Source organism: Lepidochelys olivacea (assembly GCF_965140295.1).
Source record: "Lepidochelys olivacea isolate rLepOli2 genome assembly, chromosome: 10".
NCBI classification, from domain to species: domain Eukaryota; kingdom Metazoa; phylum Chordata; order Testudines; family Cheloniidae; genus Lepidochelys; species Lepidochelys olivacea.
In genome coordinates, this window is record NC_140420.1 from 81,482,103 (window position 1) to 81,503,001 (window position 20,899).

At 45.6% G+C, this 20,899-nt stretch overlaps 1 protein-coding gene across 1 annotated transcript in view; it reads right to left on the reverse strand.

Annotated features, from left to right (window-relative positions):
* The window catches only part of ITGA11 (integrin subunit alpha 11), a 152,668-nt gene that overhangs the window by 75,061 nt on the left and 56,708 nt on the right, over window positions 1-20,899 (reverse strand). Inside the window, exons 3-8 of the mRNA XM_084640476.1 lie at window positions 13,781-13,890; window positions 9,383-9,474; window positions 7,824-7,938; window positions 5,807-5,934; window positions 2,826-2,974; window positions 1,421-1,565 (exon numbers count right to left, since the gene is read on the reverse strand). Of these exons, the coding sequence (XP_084496602.1) occupies window positions 1,421-1,565; window positions 2,826-2,974; window positions 5,807-5,934; window positions 7,824-7,938; window positions 9,383-9,474; window positions 13,781-13,890 (739 nt within the window). The remainder of the gene's footprint in view (window positions 1-1,420; window positions 1,566-2,825; window positions 2,975-5,806; window positions 5,935-7,823; window positions 7,939-9,382; window positions 9,475-13,780; window positions 13,891-20,899) is intronic.

The following is a 20,899-nucleotide window of genomic DNA, read 5'->3' on the forward strand; positions in this document are numbered from 1 at the left end:
TGGGACTCCAGAACCCTGCCTTGTTGAGCCAGACACACCAGCTTGCTGCAAACACAGACCCAGGTCTGGTCCATGCACCCAAAGCTGCAGACTTTAACCAAAAACTGCTCAGCAAGTTACCTATCTCCAGCACCCAGACACCCAGCTCCCAATAGGATCCAAACCCCAAATAAATCCATTTTACTCTGTATAAAGCTTATACAGGGTAAACGCGTAAATTGTGCGCCCTCTATAACATTGATAGAGAGATATGCACAGCTGTTTGCTCCCCCAGGTATTAATCACTTACTGTGGGTTAATTAATAAACAAAAGTGATTTTATTAAGTATAAAACGCAGGATTTAAATGCTTTCAAGTAATAACAGACAGGACAAAGTAAGTTACCAAGCAAAATAAAACAAAACATGCAAGTCTAAGCCTACTACATTTAAGAAACTGAATACACGTAAATCTCACCCTCAGAGATGTTCCAAAAAGCTTCTTTCACAGACTAGACTCCTTCTTAGTCTGGGCCCAATCCTTTCCCCTAGTACAGTTCTTGTTAGTTTCAGCTCAAGTGGTAACTAGGGGATTTCTCATGACTGGCAGCCCCCTTTGTTCTGTTTCACCCCCTTTTATATCTTTGGCACAAGGTGGGTATCCTTTGTCTCTCTCTGGGTTCCCACCCTTCCTTCTAAATGGAAAAGCACCAGGTTTAAGATGGATTTTAGTACCAGGTGACATGATCACATGTCACTGTAAGACCTCATTTTCCATTCTTTCAGGGTTGGCCTGCACATATCCAGGAAAATTTGTGAGTAAACTGAGCCATTCACAACCAACTGTCCTAGTTAATGGGAGCTATCAAGATTCTAAGCCACCATTAATGGCTCACACCTTGCATAGTTACAATAGGACTTCAGAGTAATACTTCATATTTCTAGCTTCAGATACAAGAATGATACATTCATACAAATAGGTCAAACACACTCAGTAGATTATAAGCTTTGTAATGATACCTTACAAGAGACCTTTTGCATGAAGCAAATTCCAGTTACATTATATTCACACTCATTAGCATATTTCCATAAAACATATGGAGTGCAACATCACAGTGAGAAGTGCACTGGGATGGGGGCCTGGAGGGCTGGGCAGCCTAGCTGTTAGTGCACCTGACTTCTGGCCCCTTGCCTCTCTGTCAGGGCAGTAGAGGTGCCTGGTTTCTGACCTTAAGGGGGGATCTTCTGGCCTCCACCCTCATATGGGATGAAGAAGAAGAGTAGCCAACCCGGACTGATGGGACAAGGCAAAGAAGAAGAATGCCTCTGTATTGTTACCTGTCTGTACCCATTTCACAAATGGGGAAGCTGGGGCAGATGCCAAGTTTAGTGGGTCACTATGGAAGACCTTCAATGTATTGTTAAATAGGAGAGTGACTTACTGCCACAGCATATCTGGTGACATTGTCCTTCTCACTGTTTTCAATCACCTTCTCCAGGTCCGGGCTGTCATGGGATTCCCCATCGGTTATTACAATCATCACTTTCTTCGCTCCCTTTCGCCCACCTTTCTGAAAGGCTTCTGAGCTGAAATTAAAAGGAACTGTTGGGCTGTGCAAAGCAGCAGGCTGGCTGCAAGAGGTTTCTTCTGATCAGAACATACCTTAATATACATTGCCATGCTGGGTGTGTTTCACTTTGGCCTGTCCCACTTACATGAAAAACCCCTTCTGTTGTCTGAACTCTGGTTTAACCTGAACAAATTCCAAGATTCTCATTCCATTCAGATCAACAGGAATCTACTCCAGGGTCGACTCACAAACCACAAAATGTTATTTTAATGGACTGCGAGTTCTTAAATTAAAAAGGAAATCCAACAAAATATGGGATTCTCAGAAAGCTTTGTGGTGTTAATAAGCAATATTTCCTCATAGTGGACCCACTTGTAATCTCCCTGTGGAGCAACTCCATTAAATCAGAGGACTTGCTCCAGGTTTACGTCATATAACAGATCAGAATCTGGCTCAGTCTTTGTATTAAAACGTGCCCACAAATTCAGTTATAAATTACGGGCGATCGTGCTGTGGGTTAGTGGTCAATATTCTTACTAATCACACACCACTTGCAATTCTGCAACAAAAGAGGGAGAAGGAAAAACAAGATCTGAACTGTAGGCTGGTTCTGGTCTTTATAAAGCTCTGCTGCGGTGCATTCGGGTTGCACTCTCAGATCAGAACTCTTCCAGCCTCTGGGCTAGTTCATATTTCCAGTTTGACTCTGTATTGGAACAGTGCAACCCAGATTAGGTTCAGAAAGAGCTATCCCTGAAATAAACAGGCCTGAGTCCTTTCCTCCTACTCAGCACAAAGCATGCAGAAAACCAGCTTAATCAACAGGTTGGGGATTTCCCTGGTCTAGTGTAGAGCCACAATAGCCAGGTCTATGCTCCCTTATCCCAGCCCCAGGATAGAGGTATGTCAAGGGTGGTAATGCTTGGCTGGTGGAAGACACCCCTGGGGACCACTGGGCAGGGGCTGAAATGATCCCAGCCAGCTTCAGGATTCGGGGGATGTCACGCTGACATACAGCAACCCTTGATTCCTTCCTCCTGGGTTCGGCTGCAGTGGAGAATAGAGCTGGATATATTCTGTTACAAAGTATCATTATGGCTTTGTCTGGAAATGTCCCCTACTTCAGGGACTATTGTTTACTTTTCAACACCTGGAAAGAAAGAAAGAAAGAAAGAAAGAAAGAAAGAAAGAAAGAAAGAAAGAAAGAAAGAAAGAAAGAAAGAAAGAAAGAAAGACCTGTAATTAGAATAAATGGGAGTCCGTATTTGTGATTTACCGAGCAAATTCTATCCCATATGCTGTCCTGGTTTCTGTACCTCCTCTCTGCTCTATGTGACTAGCAGCTTCCACCACATCTTTTACAGACCTGTAGTCATTTAAATGAAATTCATGCACAACGTCTTCTCCATATTGAACAACTCCAACCTAGGAATTAAAGGAGCATTACAAAGGATGCAAATACCACACATCATAGCAGTCACCCGAGAAACAAAGAGCCTGTTTTAGTGATCAAGTATAATTTCAGTTAATATACAGTACATCGCTATATATAACTAACTGTTGTATGATTTACTGGAAATGTGGAGATTAGGAGTCTGGGTGTGCAGTAATGGGGCCATCTGCAACGAACCAGGTTTTTCCATACTTACATTGCTTCTGTGCTACAAGTAATTGGACTAACAGGTATGTCTACGGCGGTGATGATAATACTGTAGGTCTATGTAGTGACCTGCACACAAAATGTGCATCACGGAACCTTACAATTCAATGACATTTAAAAGGAGCACAGTCACATAGCCGTTCGTGTGTGAGTGTACACACAAGAACAGAAGCCTTTTTGCAGGTTCACCTGTTGCATAGCCCCCAAACTAGCTGCAAACGTCTCCTAATTCTGTGTAGGGAAAACCAACAGCCTTGCCATTTCTGAGCCCAGGGAACAATGAGGCACACAAGGGAAAAGGAAGGCAGGAAGCTGTTGGTCTTTTTATACTGCTAGAGGTTTGGCACTAACAACATAAATAAGCGAATACAAAAAGAGTTTGCAGTAGCATCTCTGCCAAAGTTAGTGGGGAAATTAATTGTAGTCCATTAAAAGTGCATGAAGATAGATCAGCCACTGAACAAGTTCTGCTCCAAACAAGATCTGGCAAACAAACTGCTCTCAGCCCTATTTCTGCTGGGAGTTAGATACTAGAATCCATCCTTTTGTAAGGGGAACTTTAGGACGTCTTTTTTCGTGTAACTGGCAGAGAAGACTCTATTTCAGCATGTTCTCACCACAGTCATCTCTGCCCACAGTTAAACTCAGTCAAATTCTGCTCCATATTTCCCCCCAAATGACAGTTGACAATACAAAGCCAGCAATAATCGTGGGTCTATATTCTGGCCAGCTATCACCCATGCTCAGACGTCCTGCCAAGGGGAGAGGGGTGGTGTTGTGGTTGGGAACCTAGGTGTTAAGTTGTACAGACCAGGTCCCCCGGCCCCATAATGCTGACCTGTGTCTTCTCTTGTTGAGGATGTACAGGGTGGCTCTTTGTACAGTTTTGGGGATTCAGAACTGGCTGAAATCCTTGTGTCGTATTCCCCCCTTCTCTTACTGGCTTCTCAGTCACAAACCTAGGTACCGACATCAGCCACAACTGGTACGTCTACAAAGCAGCTAGACACCTGCAACTGGCCATGCCAGCCATCTCAGGCTCGTGGGGCTTGGGCTGTGGGGCTGTTTCATTGCTGTGTGGACGCTCAGGCTTGGACTGGGGCCTGGGCTCTAGGACGCTGTGAGGTGGGAGGGTCCCAGATCTGAGGCTTTGGACTGAGCCCAGAAGTCTACACAGCAATGAAACTGCCCTGTAAGGATAAGGCCTTTGTCTGCAGCCATACTGTAAGGCCTAAAGCCTACGGCATTCGTCTACAGCCAGATTAAAAGAGCAGCCAAGCAGCAGCCATTGGCTGAGATGCAGGAAGCCACATCCTCGCATTCCATCTAAATTACATTAAAACAATATAATAGCAGGGTGTTAAGAAGGAGACCCCGTCCTAATGGCCCCCACTATCACCAGATAAAGAAACAGATCTTAAGGTAAAGAAAACTTAGTTTGATAGCATCCTGTCTGTCAAGTAATCACTTATCAATAGTTGTGGTTCTGAAATCCTCATTTCGTTATTGTTTTGTCATGGTCCCCACTTCCCTATTGTTTGTCTGTATGGTCTCTGTCTGGTTCTTTGATTGTTTCTGTCTGTTACATAATTAATTTTGCTAGGTGTAAATTAATTAAGATGGTAGGATAGGACTGGTTAGAGAACTTTGTTACACTATGTTAGGATTGGTTAGTAACATTTTAGTATAATGATTGGTTAAGGTATAGCTAAAAAGGACCCAAATATCACTATATATCTGGGGTCCAAAAAGAAGTTCTTTGGGAACCAACTCCAGGACACAGCCCTAAAGATCAGAGCGGCCAGACCTCAACACTCTGCCAATGACACTGTGCAGAAACTGGAGTCTCCCAGATGGACCTGATCCTGACTGGCCATCAAGAAAAGTTCATCCATCTTATTGGGAGTGGGGAGCATTGTATGTGTAGCATGTGTAGTCTGTTTTTGGTGATTGTTAATAAATAGAGGTTATGTAGGATATTACTGTGTAAGGTTCTTTCACTGGTAAAAGACCCTGTAAACTCGCAAAAGATTAAGCCCTGAGTCCACAGGGAAAAGGTGTTTGCCCAGAGCCCACGGAAGGGTAAAGTTAGGTGCTTTTCACCTGGAACCCTAGGAACTGGGTAAAGATGGGTGCCCTTGAGTGTGTGAGTAACAGAGAATTTTGTGCGGGTAACAGCCCTGCAAGCCGGAGTTGGCTGACACGGGCCAGCCATGGGTTTTTCTTTGCTGTATAGAGATAGCCAATAAGGCCCAGCAAGAAAAAGATGGAGTACCCTCCACAGCTGCTACAAACTGCATACCCGCAGAGCGATGCTAATTAAGGGTCACACAACTTAACCACCCTCCTTCCTTCTCATTTCATTGCGTGGGTTGCTCCTTACTCTCTGTTTCAGTTAAGAACATTAACGTGAGCAGTATTTCCATTGGCTCAGCTTTCATATCCATACTCTGCAGGTTTATTCTGGGCAAGCGCCTTGCCAGGCTGCAGTATATTGGCACCGAAGGGACATTTCTCCTAGGAAATAGACCAGGAAAATCTGTATTGCAAGGATGAACAGAGACATAAATGCAGAGAATGACCAGGGATGTGCTTACCTGTATCTGACCAGGCCCAATGTAAAACTTTTTCAAGATGTTTATCAGGAAATGTTGCACTTCAACCCAGGGATATATGCTGTTCGATCCATCCAGAACAATGATTATGTCCATGTATGTTTGGCATCCTGTGGAAAATACGCAGCATATTATTGAAAGACCTTGGCAACAACTGCAAAGTGGAAATTTATGGCTTTATTCCCTGCAGTCAGGTACTTGCTCTTGTGATTTGTGTGAAAAATCTGATTTAAATCATACCTAAAGACCTTCAGGTCACATTCACTTAAATGAGATCGAGAGAGTCCACACCCATGGTTAGCTCTGGCAGGAGAGAGCTGGAGAACTTTCTAAGAATAATATTGTACATAAGCAACCTCAGATTGCCGGCTCCGATTCAGATTTGGATCTCCATCCAGTGTATTAGATTACTTCAAATGTTCAGGGCCCAATTCTGCCACCATTACTCATGTTGAGTAGTACTTTACTCTGCGAGTCATCCCTTTGATTTCAAGGGGGCAACTCAAAAAGAGGCCCTTAAGCATATGCTTAACTTCAGTGTGAGATAAGCACATGCCTACGCACCATGCAGAATCAACACCAGCAGGAGGTGATGCACCCAGTGGAAGTGTGGCAGAATTTGATCCTGGCATTGTAACTTCCTGGGGCAGGGACCAGGCCTTCTATGGTTACACAGAACTCAACCCACTTATAGTGCACAGTAAATAGTATAGATCAGTATTTGCTCCAACTAAAGAGAAGGGGAGCTTTTGCCACAGTAAAGATTAAGACCAAAAAAAAAAACTCAAGTGAGGACTTCAGGATTTTGTCCAATAGCAACACATTAGGAAGGACTGATCAAATGAGCTGTGGATTGGTCAGTTTCCTTTCCGAAGTGTGCCATTGTCAGGTGTTATCCTTATAGCTTTCTTTTATGCCCTCGTATTTTATAAGAATTAATGACGTGTTTCAGAGAACTGTTGGGGGAGCAAAGGATGGATTTGTGCTACCACTGAGCATGCCATGAGTCATAGGGTACATGATTCTATCAAAAGAGAACTCAGATCTATCGCTATCTAGTGAACTCATAAACCACGGGGAAGGGAGCTTGAGTGGTCTCACGTTCAAATGGAGGAGGACCTTATATTTCATGCTTGTTCAATTATTATTTTAATATAAAGTTAGGCTTGGTAATCTAGTTTCTTCCAAGGTATCAGTTACACTTCCCAATGTGATCATAGCAGCATCTCTGATTGAAAAGAACGTCTGAAATGACATCATCAACTTGCACAAAAATGGGGCACCAATGGGAGAAATTCATCCTACGACATTACATTATAAGAGGGGAAATTTAAAGAAAAATACTGTTAAAATATTAATAGGCTCTGAATTCACTTCTCTCCATCACCCAAAGAAACTCCAGCTCGTCAGTGGTCTGTTCAACAGGATGGAAGCCAAAATTACCCCAAAAGAGGATGTAAATGTTGGCAGCTAAATAAGTGGCTTGATTTTTCAGAGGGGCTGAGAACCCAGAACCTCCACTGAACCCAACAGCATCTGTGGAGTGCCCATGAAAATCAGGACACTTATTTAGTGCCTACATATGGGAGCCAGGTGGCTAACTTTACGCACCCAGGTTTGAAAATACTGGCCAACATTTTTAGCTGTTCAGCAAATGAGCTTTGTTTTGTGCAGCCAATGCCTGAATTCTTTCCCTCTTTCCCCTTCCCAATGCACTGAAGGGTGCTGATCAAATATGCTGGACCCTTATTTCCAGTTTTCGAAGCATAAGGTCTTCCTCAAGAGTCACTCAGAAGGAAAATGTTGGCCAGATGTCTGTGCATGTAATCTCCTTTGGGTCGCCTTTTGCAAATCATTTCCTTTGTTATCTTGCCTCCTTTTCAATCCTGACTTCACTTTGTTTTCTCAATGGCATTGAAGCGATTAAAGAACAAAAATTCTATTGAACTTCAAAACCAGGGTTGGAGTTAGAGGCTACATAACAGATTGCGTCTCATACTCTGGAGGGCAGGAGCTATGGTCTTGGAGAATCTGAAGTTGGAGTTCACCCGGGAGCACATTCCTGTGGTATAGTAAGAGCTTCCGCACTCATGGGACCAGAGAGGGCTGCAAGCCTGTAAAGAAAATTGGGAAAAATAAAACAACAGTGAAGGGTTGAAAAACTGCCACTTATTTAGCCTCTGTTTTACAGGCTATAAAGATCAACAGCAGAGAATCAGAGATCTGCACCCATGTACGACTCGGGGACTATTCTCGCCAAACACCTCCAATGCCAGCTCAGCCTGCATGAAGAAGCACACTGCTTGGTTTCTCCAGAGCAAATTACGGTAAGACTTTAGCCATTAAGACCATTGTGCGCATGTGGAGAAGACTGCCACGGGTGGCACAGATCCTGAAGGGGGTGCAGAAAGTAGAAACAGAGGGAACAAATGGCCTAAGTAAGGAAGTGACATGTATTTTCCTTTCTAAAATATGCGAACTCTTGGGATGATTGGGTGTCTGTGGGTTATGCTAAGGCAGATTTAACTTGCAGGATGTGGGCTCATGGCAGGGTGTACTAGCATTTTATCCTGTACCAATATCTTCTGTGTAGGAGGAGTTCCCTTCCAGGCTTTGGGCTGGATTTAGAAAAATCCTCACCTTGTCATGTAAGGATCTAGATCCGTATGCATTGGCAGTGAGAGCAGACAGTGTGGAGATAACAGCTTGTCAGGAGTCAGAAGTGGCAATATCAGGCAAGAATGTCTGGAGCCAATTTGCATTATCCATTTCTCATGAACCTAAGGGGAAGTTTACATTGCATTGTAAAGCCGTGTCTTTGGGACCCGGGCTTGTGGACTTGATGTTTCCAAGCCCGTGTTTGAGCTTTGCAAACCTGGGCTTACAGTTGGGTCGCACAGCCATGCTAACATGTCCATACTGCACTATATAGACCTTCTGACTCAGGTCTGCGGTTTGAGCTATATCCACACTGCAGAATGACAGGGCTGGACCCAAGTCACAGCGGGACTCGGGTTCTGACCCATCCACCTCACTAGCAGCTTCCTCGGACATGGGTCCTGAGTGTTTGCTGACCCGAGTCAAGCTGATTTGTGTGTGGACAGAAGGGGAGCTTGAGCGCAAACCTGATTAAGAGCCTGTGCTTAGTGTGTAGTGTAGACTTTGTGACCCTATGAGCCCCTTAATGCCAACTAGCAAAGGCTTCGTTGTTCCATGCACAAAAGGAGGCATGCTGTAATAGAAGCCAAGACTGAAAGCTTGATCCATGAAGTCAACAGAATATTGACGTGAAATGTTAACTATACGTGTTTGGAAAATGCATTTTACTTTGGCAGTCTGGAGAAGCTGCTGCTATCTTGGAAGGCAGAGGGCCTGCATTTATATTCATAACTGGATAAAACAATCCTGTTGGGGTTAAGTTAATGAAACAAACGACAGACAAATAGTGAGAGGAACATGGCTGCAGAGATCCTGGAGAGAGACTCAATATACCAAAAAAGCACCAGGCAGTTTGCATATTAAGTGCCAATTATTTATAGACAGTATCTTATTTCTTACCAGAAAGCTCTTGTCCTTGGGGTTCGTGGTCAGACTCAGGCCAAGACGCATGTTGTCTTTGCGCTCTGACACATTGGAGAGTGTTACTCTTCCTTGAGAAAGAATACCAAGGTTAGATGCGCTGTATCATCCAGCAGTGTGCGGCTAGTGTACAGGCTTCCGAAATGGTTTTATACGTCACACCTGGACAGCTGGCCGAGGCTCTACCATTGTGAAGGAAGCACCTCAGCAGACCACAAGCGGTCCGAAGAATTGTAACACAAACCAAAAAATCCCACTTTTTTATTGTGCCACTGTGAGTATCCTAGTAAGTGTAAGAACAGATCCAGCTGAAGGACCTCAAGACATCTTTATCTTGTTCATGTCACAGAGCCTGTATTTTATCTCAACAGATGCAACTGCCACAGAGCCAAGATCTCAGAACATCCCTGGATGGGCTGAACTGACAAATAGAAAAAAAGTCTTCTAGGGAATTAAATAATGAGTTAAAAACTTGGACTTCCTACTAGATAAGCCTTAGAAAAACCTTTGAACTGGTCTAGCAAGTAATTTCCCATTGCAGGTATGAAATGCATGCAGTTGCCGATGTATATTTGCAAATTTATTCCATTTCTTAAAATTGAGAGTGTCCCACAATGCAATGCTTTCATTCTGTTAATGTTAACATCCTTTAGCTTCAGCAAAAGAAATCGTTTAATCTCTTCCAGCCTGCAGCATATGGTTAGTGGGGGTGCAAAAACGAACCTGACAGGGGTGGTCTGGCAATTTTAAATTCTCACGTGACTATGATTTTACATCTCTTGGTCACGTGGGCAGTGCTTCGCTGGAGTGCACATTTGACCTATGCCTGCTCACCAAGAGCGTCAGAGAAGTTGGAACACAGTGTGATATACAGGACGGTTCTTCCCACCTTTGCCCCAGTGCCTGAAGGTGGGAACTGAGGAAAAAACTGAGCAATTAATGGGAAGAGCATGAGGCCTCTTCTTTCATCTGGGGCCTTGTATCAGTCTCTCTCAAGGCTCTTGTGCGATTTTAAATGGGAAGGAGCCTGAACCACAAGTCCATAACCCATCCCAAACCCCAGACTCTGAGCTGAACTTTGTAGGTTGAATACTCGGCCCATATAAAAAGCTTGATTCCTGAACCCTTGAACTTTGAGAAAGCTCATACATGGGGCAGTGCCAGATGTACATGTCATGCCTCCGGCCCACCTACAATTTAAAGGATATTTTCTAGTGTAACTGGAATTGTATTTGTTCATAATCAATTACAATTGGGAAACATAATTGGCAGGACTTTTGGGACTGGCCCTCCTGCACTTGGCACAGATGGAGATGGGGCTCAAAGCCATTTTTATGCCTTCCTGATCCTGTGGTCACTGGGACAGTACTGAGGTGCAACTTAGATCAGCCTCAGGGTTGCTCTACCTCGAACTGGCTGGTAACAGCCTCCAACAGATTGTTTCAGCATCTGGGGAGCAGCTGGACACAGTGGCTCCCAGTCAGAACCTACTTTCACTAGCCACACCCCAGGTGCTTAGGGTAGGGACAAGCATGCAGGGTGTAAGAGGTGCTATGCTGGTCCCATACTACCAGGGGATTCCTCAGGCCAAGAACATCCCTGCCAGGAATCTCAACCACATTAGACTTCTGGAGGGCAGGAGAATAGATCTATGAATATTGTGGGGCTGAACTTTTCTGCAGGATCAGTGCTGGAGGGGAAATGAAGGGCAGAGGGTTGTTGTACATGAAAATAAAAGCCCTGATCTCTCTGTGTGGATCCATGCACAGAGGAAACCTTCTGTGCTGATGTCTCCTCTAGTCACCACTCCCCTTGTCTCCTGTACACGGTATCCCTGGGGTCAGCAATCCATGTCCGGGGAGAAGCGCAGGCTAGGGGCCAGATGGGGCAAGGCAGGGTGACTAGTACACACATCAAGCCCCAAGACACCCACAGAGAACATGTTGGCAATGCCGCAAAGCTTATGGTTGTGTTACCTCTTCCCCAGAGCCTCCAAATTGCTGGGGAACCTGTCCCCAACTCCTACTACTCCAGGGGCACCAAGGGAAGACAAAATGTACTTGGGTCTCCTCGCTTTCAACTCAGAGTCTAGTTTACTCTCATTCTGCGGGTTCAAAGCATTACTGACGTGCGTTACAGGACACCCAAAGTTTCCAGAGCAGCTTTGATCTTTAGTTCAAGACCCACCCTGTGGGCATGTCTATACTAGGAGCCAGGGTTTGATTCCAACTCGGGTAGACGTACTTGTTCTCGCTCATCGCGCTAACGTGCTAAAAATAGTGTACCTGGGGTCGCACCGCCATCCACGCATGGTGAAACCAGCTTTCCAGGCTGAGTTCAAACCCGCCTGACCCCCATGGGTACAGACTTGGTGTGGCTTGTCCATGCTGCTGCTTGCTGCTACCAGGCTACCCCAGTGACACTAACACAACCATTTTTAGTCCACTAGCCTGATGAGAGCTAGCACGAGTGTGTCTACCCGAGCCTGGAGTCACACCCAACTCACAGTGGAGACAGAACCTGCGAGGCAAAGGACTTTCTCAGAAAAAAAAATAAAAATTGATTTTTGTCAGAAAACCCCAAACCTGAAAACTCAATATTTTCAGCTGAAAACCAAAATTGTTTCAATTTTTGTCATTTTTCAGCCAAAAATATTTTGGTTTGAGAGAAAAAAAACAATTTGGGGTTTTTTGACAAAAACTTGGAATTTTCTACAGACCCGTCCCCCCATTTTCCAACCAGCTCTAGACAGAAGTTCATGTTGGGGCGCTAGCCAGTTGGAAGACCCTGGTTCAATTCCCTGCTCTGCCACAGATTTCCGGTAGGACCTTGACCAAGTCACTTAGTCTCTCTATGCTTCCGTCCCCCTCTGCCCAATGGGGATAACAGCCCTGCCCTGCCTCCCTGGGGGGCTGTGAGGATAAACAGACTGAGGGCTGATGGGGCCCTATACACTATGCTGATGGGGCCATATAAGTACCTAAGACAGATAGGGTGGGGTGACTTCCCCTGGGATGTGGGGGTCTCTCTAAATACAGAGGGTCTCCCCTGTGTGTGTAATATTAAGGGCATGGCCGGGCTCTCTATACTTTATAAACAAATGTCTCTGCCGGTGTTATAGGTAACACTTCTGATCATTAACTCTCTAGGGATTAAGGAGGACTTGTGGCACCTTAGACTCTAACAAATTTATTTGGGCATAAGCTTTCGTGGGCTAAAACCCACTTCATCAGATGCATGCAGTGGAAAATATAACGAGACTAATCAATTAAGGTGGGCTATTATCAGCAGGAGAAAACAAACAAACACTGTTGTAGTGATAATCAGGATGGCCCATTTCAAACAGTTGACAAGAAGGTGTTGGATCTCTTGGAGCCCTGTATGCAGAAAATATATATATATTCCTATTGTATTTTCCACTGCAGGCATCTGATGAAGTGGGCTTTAGCCCACAAAAGCTTATGCTCAGATAAATTGGTTAGTCTCTAAGGTGCCACAAGTCCTCCTTTTCTTTTTGCTGATACAGACTAACACAGCTACCACTCTGAAACCTGTCTCTAGGGATTGTTTTTTTCATTCTGACGAACTTCTCACTGTTCATACTGTGTGTTCACACTCAGCCAGAACGATGAAAATGGAGCAGTCAGTTTCCCAGTCAGTTTCATTTTCTGTCGGAGGGACATACCATTTAGGCCACACACAGGGCAGAGGAGGTTTTAAATCCTTCCCAGCCAAAATCTCTGAGGCAGAATCACAGCTGGTGTAAATTGAAAGAGCTCCATCTGGGCCCAGAACAATCCACACCCGCTGGGGAGCCACTCTGATGCTTTTTACAAAGATGGAAACTTTTCCTTTCATTTTAGGTTATGTGGAACAATGGGGTTGGCTCTTCAGCTGGCCTAAATCACCGAAGTCAGGGAGCAACACGGATTTCCACCAGCTGAGGATTTTTGTTTAAAAAAAAAAGCAAAACTTGAGGGCAATAATGAACAGGCACCACCTCTGGAACCAGTCTGGCTCTTTGATTCTGCTCCCTCTGGAGGCCGCTCAAGCATTTTAATCTCACAAGATTTAGTGTTTCTTAAAGCCCCAGCTCCAGCCGTCATGTGACTATATGATTATCTCAGCTGCCATTTCAAAAAAACGGTTCTCGCCCTCACAATTATGGAGAAAAGCTTGAAAACATGACTGGAGTGCACCTTTAAAGGCTCAAAAGACAGAAGATAAATAAAAAGAAACACACACACACACTATTTTATATATGAGTTTAAAATCACAAGATTTTGTATATATTATCTCATGATCTGTGTGCGCCTAACTCATAATTTTCTAACACTCGGGCTAGCTGTACTGCATAAGTGGCAGGGCGTGTGGTACCTAGGTTGAGTTTGGTGCAGTTGCCGTTCGTCTCGCCATTCACCGGACACTTGTAGACGTCTCCAGTCTTCAACTGTCCATTGGTTTCATAGGGGGCTCCCACCACCAGCCTGGACAAGAGAATGTTCCGTCAAGACATGAGCGGGCACTTGCAAAGAACACACATTTCAGCACCAAACCCTGAGTCACCACATCAGAGACACCCAGGAATGGTTCAAATGATCATTTCTTGAGAATCCCAAAGAAACAATATACAGCGCTAGCGAATTAACGCAGACAGAGAAGAAACATGTATGGTATTTGTTTGAAGGAAACATCCCTAAGATTTACATGATTAAAGCTGGATTTAAATGAAATACTTTTTGTTATGTGGAAAAAAACATTTCAGTGGACACAAATTCCCTCAAAGTACTCAGGAAACCATTTTCCCCTTCTGTGAAATGAAACCAATGGATATAAATGAGGGTAGAATTTGACTCTGTGTTGTATACGCATTGAGGCTAGCATTTTCAAAGCTGCCTAAAGGATATGGATGCCCATCACTTGTAATGAGAATTGGATCCCTAATCCCACAAGTGGCTGAGATTTTCAGAAAGAGCAAGCTCAGCAGCTGGCAAATATTGACATTTTAATGGCTCCTTCCTACCATATTTGTATTATTGCCACAATAAATGACTTCATAACTCTCCACTCTTCACTACCATCTGTGAATTCATCCCCAGTCTATGTGACTGGTTTGTTGTTCAAACATCCAGACAACCTGGGAGGCTAATAACCTTGGGTGGAAAAGAACCAACAACTCATTCCCCTTAAATATTTCCTACATTGTTATGACATGTCAGGGGAAGCTTTCTCCACCTCTGAATAGCCAGAGGGGAGATGTGATCATTCTCTGCATCCAACCAAGTAGCAAAACAAGTAATTTGATCTAACTTCTCTACCACATCAGGGAACATTAAAGTATTATAACCACGTATAATTTCTGTTTGAAAGTAAGATCTAAGAGAGATGGAGGTGAGTATTTAAAGGAAATGGCATGAAAATCAGAAGAAATAAAATGGAGGCCATGGTCTGTAGACTCGATGATACAGTTCTGTTGTCTTCCTGCAAGGTAAGTCTGGTGGGCCAGTCCCACCAAAGGTACAGAAGTTCAGGTTCCTAGGTTATATAGTGCAGGATAATGGTGAATTCAATGACAAACTTACAAGCCGAACAGAAAAGGCATGGGTGAAATGGAGAGATGTGCGGGGAACGATCTGCAATAGGAGAATGCCTTTCAAAATGCTGAGATGGACGCTTGGAGTGACAAGGATGGACCATGCTCAGAACGAACAAGTTAGGGGAAGAGACAATGTGGCACCAACTATAGAAAAGCTGAGGGAATCAGGCTTAGATGGTTGGGGCACATGAAAAGAAAATTGGAAGAATATATATGAAAAAGGTGTTAAACATAGAAGTGGAAAGTATGAGAAAGGTTGGAAGACCCAAAACTAGATGGGTGGGTACCATATCAAAGGATTCTGTGCAGTTTCTGAGCAACTGCTTCAAGACAGGCTGGAACGGAGAAGAAGGACTCAAAGAGCTGATGCCACACATATTGGACTAAGGCTAGAACAACAACTAAGGGCAGGGCTACACTTGCAGATGTCGAGCGCTTTGAGTTAAACCAGCCTTCGGAGAGCGCAGGAGGGAAAGTGCAGCAGTCTGTCCACACTGCCAGCTTCAAGCGCACTGGTGTGGCCACATTTGCAGCGGCGTTGGGAGCGGTGCATTATGGGCAGCTATCCCAGCATGCAAGTGACTGCAACGTGCTTTTCAAATGGGGGTGAAGTGTAACTGGGAGTGTGTTGTGTGTATGTGGGGGGGAGAGAGAGTGGGTTTTTGGGGGGCTGAGAGCATGTCAGCATGCTGTCTTGTAAATTCGGACAGCAGCAGACCCCCCTCCCCCCCCGCCTCCCTCTCTCACACACGGCATTCCACACTAATGGTTGCTTTGTCTCAGAGCAGATAAGCAGCCGGCTGTCAAACAGAGCTTTCAAAGGGCATATCCGCATTCCTGCAGCCAGTTCAAAACAATGACCAGAGTGGCCACTTGGCTTAAGGGGACTATGGGACGTTGCCAGAGGCCAATCAGAGCGCAGTAATGCAGCACCTCATCCACACTGGCGCCGCGGCGCTCCAGCGGGGGCGCAGCAAACGTTATTCCACTCGCCGAGGAGGAGACCAGCCGCGCTGTAGCCGGGGAGGCAGAGCGCTCGACGTGCCTTGCCAGTGCGGACGGGGAGCGAGCTAGTGCGCCCGGGTCTTCTTTGTTGTGCTGTAACTTGCAAGCGTAGCCAAGGCCTAAGATCTTTGCAAGTAAGCCGAAGCAAATGCCAATAAAAGTTTGGGGTTTAAAATGCGCTAACGAGAAGAAAGTCTGTGGGCCAGACCCTGGGTGTGTTTCTGATCTGCTCAAGGTTCTGGCCAGAGGTGTGTGTTGTGGCCCATAGAGCTACCTTCAGCATTGTATTTTACCTAGCTGTAATGCAAGAAACCTGCAGGCATGTATCCTGTAGGGCACGAGCTTAAGCCATCAGCACAAGGCTTTGAGGCCTATGAACGCTGGCATAGATAAGTAGCCGAGGGGTTCTCAATCTTTTTCTTTCTGAGGACCCCCCAGAGTGCTATAAAACCTCCACGGCCCACCTGTGTCACAACAACTGTTATTCTGCATATAAAGCCAGGGCCGGTGTTAGGGGGTAGCAAACAGGGCAATTGCTTGGGGCCCCATGCCACAGGGCCCCCATGAAGCTAAGCTGCTCAGGCTTTGGCTTCAGCCCCAGGTGGTGGGGCTTCAGCTTTCTGCCCTGGGCTCCAGTGAGTTTGATGCTGGCCCTGCTTGACGGACCCCCTGAAACCTGCTTGCAGCCCCGCAGGGGGCCCTGGACCTCTGGTTAAGAATCACTGAAATAGCCGACAGCCACCCTGAGTTTTGGGGAACTGGGAACAGTGTTCTAAAGGGGGGATTTAGTACAAAATGATAACAAGTAACCACAGGAACATGGAGCTGATACTAGGTTCGGATATTTTAGGATAAAATGTTGGTGAATGCTTACCTGCGAACTTGCCTTGGCAATGGATTGACGTACATGGTGATAAGTTAGATTCATTCATATACTAACCTATAGAATTAGTGTGGGGAAGTTAGATATGGACAAGGGAGGCTGGGCATTTGTATGAATGTTCATGACAGCCCCTATAATAGGCCAGAGCACCGTGTAAGAGGGATCTGTACCAGGACCTGGACCATCGGACTCATTTGGCACGCCAAGGACAGAGCAGGACCTATGCCTCTTACCAGCAGATCCCCAAGAAGGAGTGTGAGTATACATGTGAGGGATGGTGCAAGAGATCACATTTGCCCTGTATTACTGCTGTACCACTTTTGAATCTTTACTAATTGTGATAATAAAAGCGATTCAAGCCTCGCTGTGCCCTCGGTGGGAGTGTCGGTGTTGTGCGTCCTGCGGTTCCTGCCCAGATATTAAACTTAATAACCTGGATTCTGTTGTGCCTAGACCCCTACAATCCCTCAGCTTTTTATTAGTAATTAGTTGGAAATTAATCATCAATAACCACTAAACAATTGGGTGCCTGTCTGCAAACATGCTTTAATTCTCACCTTTGCACTTCCCTGATCCTGGTGCAGCCCTCTGTTGGGCTGGTCCATCTGCACTAAGTTGGAGCATCCCTGAGACTGCTCTAACTTACCCCCGCTGCATATGGCTACGAGAGGCCATAACCACTACCAAGGATTTGTACGGCACTAGGTTGTCGTGGCCACACCTATTTTTCTGTAGGGTGGGGAATGGTGCGGGAGCCCTGGAGGTGGCTCTAGGCCACTGGAGGATTACCCTTGTCCTAGGGTGACTCTGCCTGACCTGGTTATAAGAACGGACAGACTGGGTCAGACCAAAGGTCCATCTAGCCCAGGATCCTGTCTGCCGACAGTGGCCAATGCCTGGTGCCCCAGAGGGAATGAACAGAACAGGTAATCATCAAGTGGATGGGAATCTGGGAGGCAGTGACCATGAGTTGGTTGAGTTCAGGATCCTGACACAGGGAAGAAAGGTAAGCAGCAGGATACGGACCCTGGACTTCAGGAAAGCAGACTTCGACTCCCTCAGGGAACGGATGGGTAGGATCCCCTGGGGGACTAATTTGAAGGGGAAAGGAGTCCAGGAGAGCTGGCTGTATTTCAAGGAATCCCTGTTGAGGTTACAGGGACAAACCATCCCGATGTGTCGAAAGAATAGTAAATATGGCAGGCGACCAGCTTGGCTTAACAGTGAAATCATAGCGGATATTAAGCATAAAAAAGAAGCTTACAAGAAGTGGAAGGTTGGACATATGACCAGGGAAGAGTATAAAAATATTGCTCGGGCATGTAGGAATGAAATCAGGAGGGCCAAATTGCACCTGGAGCTGCAGCTAGCGAGAGATGTTAAGAGTAACAAGAAGGATTTCTTCAGGTATGTTGGCAACAAGAAGAAAGCCAAGGAAAGTGTGGGCCCCTTAATGAATGAGGGAGGCAACCTAGTGACAGAGGATGTGGAAAAAGCTAATGTACTCAATGCTTTTTTTGCCTCTGTCTTCACGAACAAGGTCAGCTCCCAGACTGCTGCGCTGGGCACCACAACATGGGGAATAGATGGCCAGCCCTCTGTGGAGAAAGAGGTGGTTAGGGACTATTTAGAACAGCTGGACGTGCACAAGTCCATGGGGCCGGACGAGTTGCATCCGAGAGTGCTAAAGGAACTGGCGGCTGTGATTGCAGAGCCTTTGGCCATTATCTTTGAAAACTCGTGGCGAACGGGGGAAGTCCCGGATGACTGGAAAAAGGCTAATGTAGTGCCAATCTTTAAAAAAGGGAAGAAGGAGGATCCTGGGAACTACAGGCCAGTCAGCCTCACCTCAGTCCCTGGAAAAATCATGGAGCAGGTCCTCAAAGAATCAATTCTGAAGCACTTACATTAGAGGAAAGAGATCAGGAACAGTCAGCATGGATTCACCAAGGGAAGGTCATGCCTGACTAATCTAATTGCCTTCTATGATGAGATTACTGGTTCTGTGGATGAAGGGAAAGCAGTGGATGTATTGTATCTTGACTTTAGCAAAGCTTTTGACACGGTCTCCCACAGTATTCTTGTCAGCAAGTTAAAGAAGTATGGGTTGGATGATTGCACTATAAGGTGGGTAGAAAGTTGGCTAGATTGTCGGGCTCAACAGGTAGTGATCAATGGCTCCATGTCTAGTTGGCAGCCGGTGTCAAGTGGAGTGCCCCAGGGGTCGGTCCTGGGGCCGGTTTTGTTCAATATCTTCATAAATGATCTGGAGGATGGTGTGGATTGCACTCTCAGCAAATTTGCGGATGATACTAAACTGGGAGGAGTGGTAGATACGCTGGAGGGCAGGGATAGGATACAGAGGGACCTAGACAAATTGGAGGATTGGGCCAAAAGAAATCTGATGGAGGTTCAATAAGGATAAGTGCAGGGTCCTGCACTTAGGACGGAAGAACCCAATGCACAGCTACAGACTAGGGACCGAATGGCTAGGCAGCAGTTCTGCGGAAAAGGACCTAGGGGTGACAGTGGACGAGAAGCTGGATATGAGTCAGCAGTGTGCCCTTGTTGCCAAGAAGGCCAATGGCATTTTGGGATGTATAAGTAGGGGTATAGCGAGCAGATCGAGGGATGTGATCGTCCCCCTCTATTCGACATTGGTGAGTCCTCATCTGGAGTACTGTGTCTAGTTTTGGGCCGCACACCACAAGAAGGATGTGGATAAATTGGAAAGAGTCCAGCGAAGGGCAACAAAAATGATTAGGGGTCTGGAACACATGACTTATGAGGAGAGGCCACAAGTACTCCTTTTCTTTTTTCCCAGATGGGTTGAAGAGCTCTCTGTAGCTCGAAGGTTTGTCTCTCTCACCAATGGAAGTGGGTCCAAATAAAAGATATTCCTGGAGCGGCTGGTTGTGGTGTCCCCAAGGCCACAAAGCGGAGTGATGTGTTTTCCTTTTCCTTCTTTTTTTCATTAGTTTGCTGTTTAATAAATTGTATCTTCTTTGAACTATATGTGATGATCAGTGGAACTCAGGGAAGCATCAAGAGCAGAGAGAGCACCCTGGAGTGTGAACACCCTAGCCCCTGTCCTAAGTGACCACGACAAGGTTGGGGGTCGAGCCAGGAATCCTGGGCCCAGCCTTGTTGGGGTTACAAGGTCTCTGCCACCCAGGAGAGTGGAAGGGGAGCCCTTGAGGTCAGGCAGACCTCTGGGTAAAGGGAGTGGGAGCGAGGACTCAGGTCCTTTCACTAGCCCATCTCACCAGGGTAGTGTATAAGCCAGGAACGTTCCTAGGGGACCATTCCCCTGCTTACACTTGGATAAGTGACACCTTTCAATCCCAACTTGTAAACCCTAAATAAATATTGAGCACTGAGTATCGGCTATGGAAATGTGGAGAGCTTTGCGTTAGGAACTCTATAGGTGGTTTCAGCTAGCAGCAGTAAGATGCTCAAATATGCACATGCTCAACTCCACATCCAGATCTGTAAATGAACAGAAACTCTTTTGTTCTGCATGGTGCTATACAACAGCTGGGAAAACAACTAGCCTCAGCACAGCTGGTTTGTGTTATACCAGGAATGATTATCTTTTTTTAACAACATTGTTTCCAAAAAGGCATCAAGAACTAATTCTTTAATTCCCTTGCAGTAAAATGGGGTTGCTCAGCAAATTGGACACTCCAAAAGTCTAATGAGCATTTGGGGTTTTTAAATGAAACATTCTGTGTTATGCCACTTTGCTAATAAGGAGACTAATTAGGAGAAAGTAATAACTATCTAGAACCACCATCAATAACTCAGACATCGTCTACTATATACTACAACTGCTTTGCCAGTATAGCTGAACCGGCAGAGCCCCCTAGTGTAGACACAGCTTACGCCAACAGAAGGAGTTTTGTCGGCAGAGTCGCACCACCTCCCTGAATGACATTAGCTACCTCTATTCTGGGTTTTTGCGGTGTAGCTACGTTGGCTAATGGGTGTGTTTTTTTCACACCCCGACCAA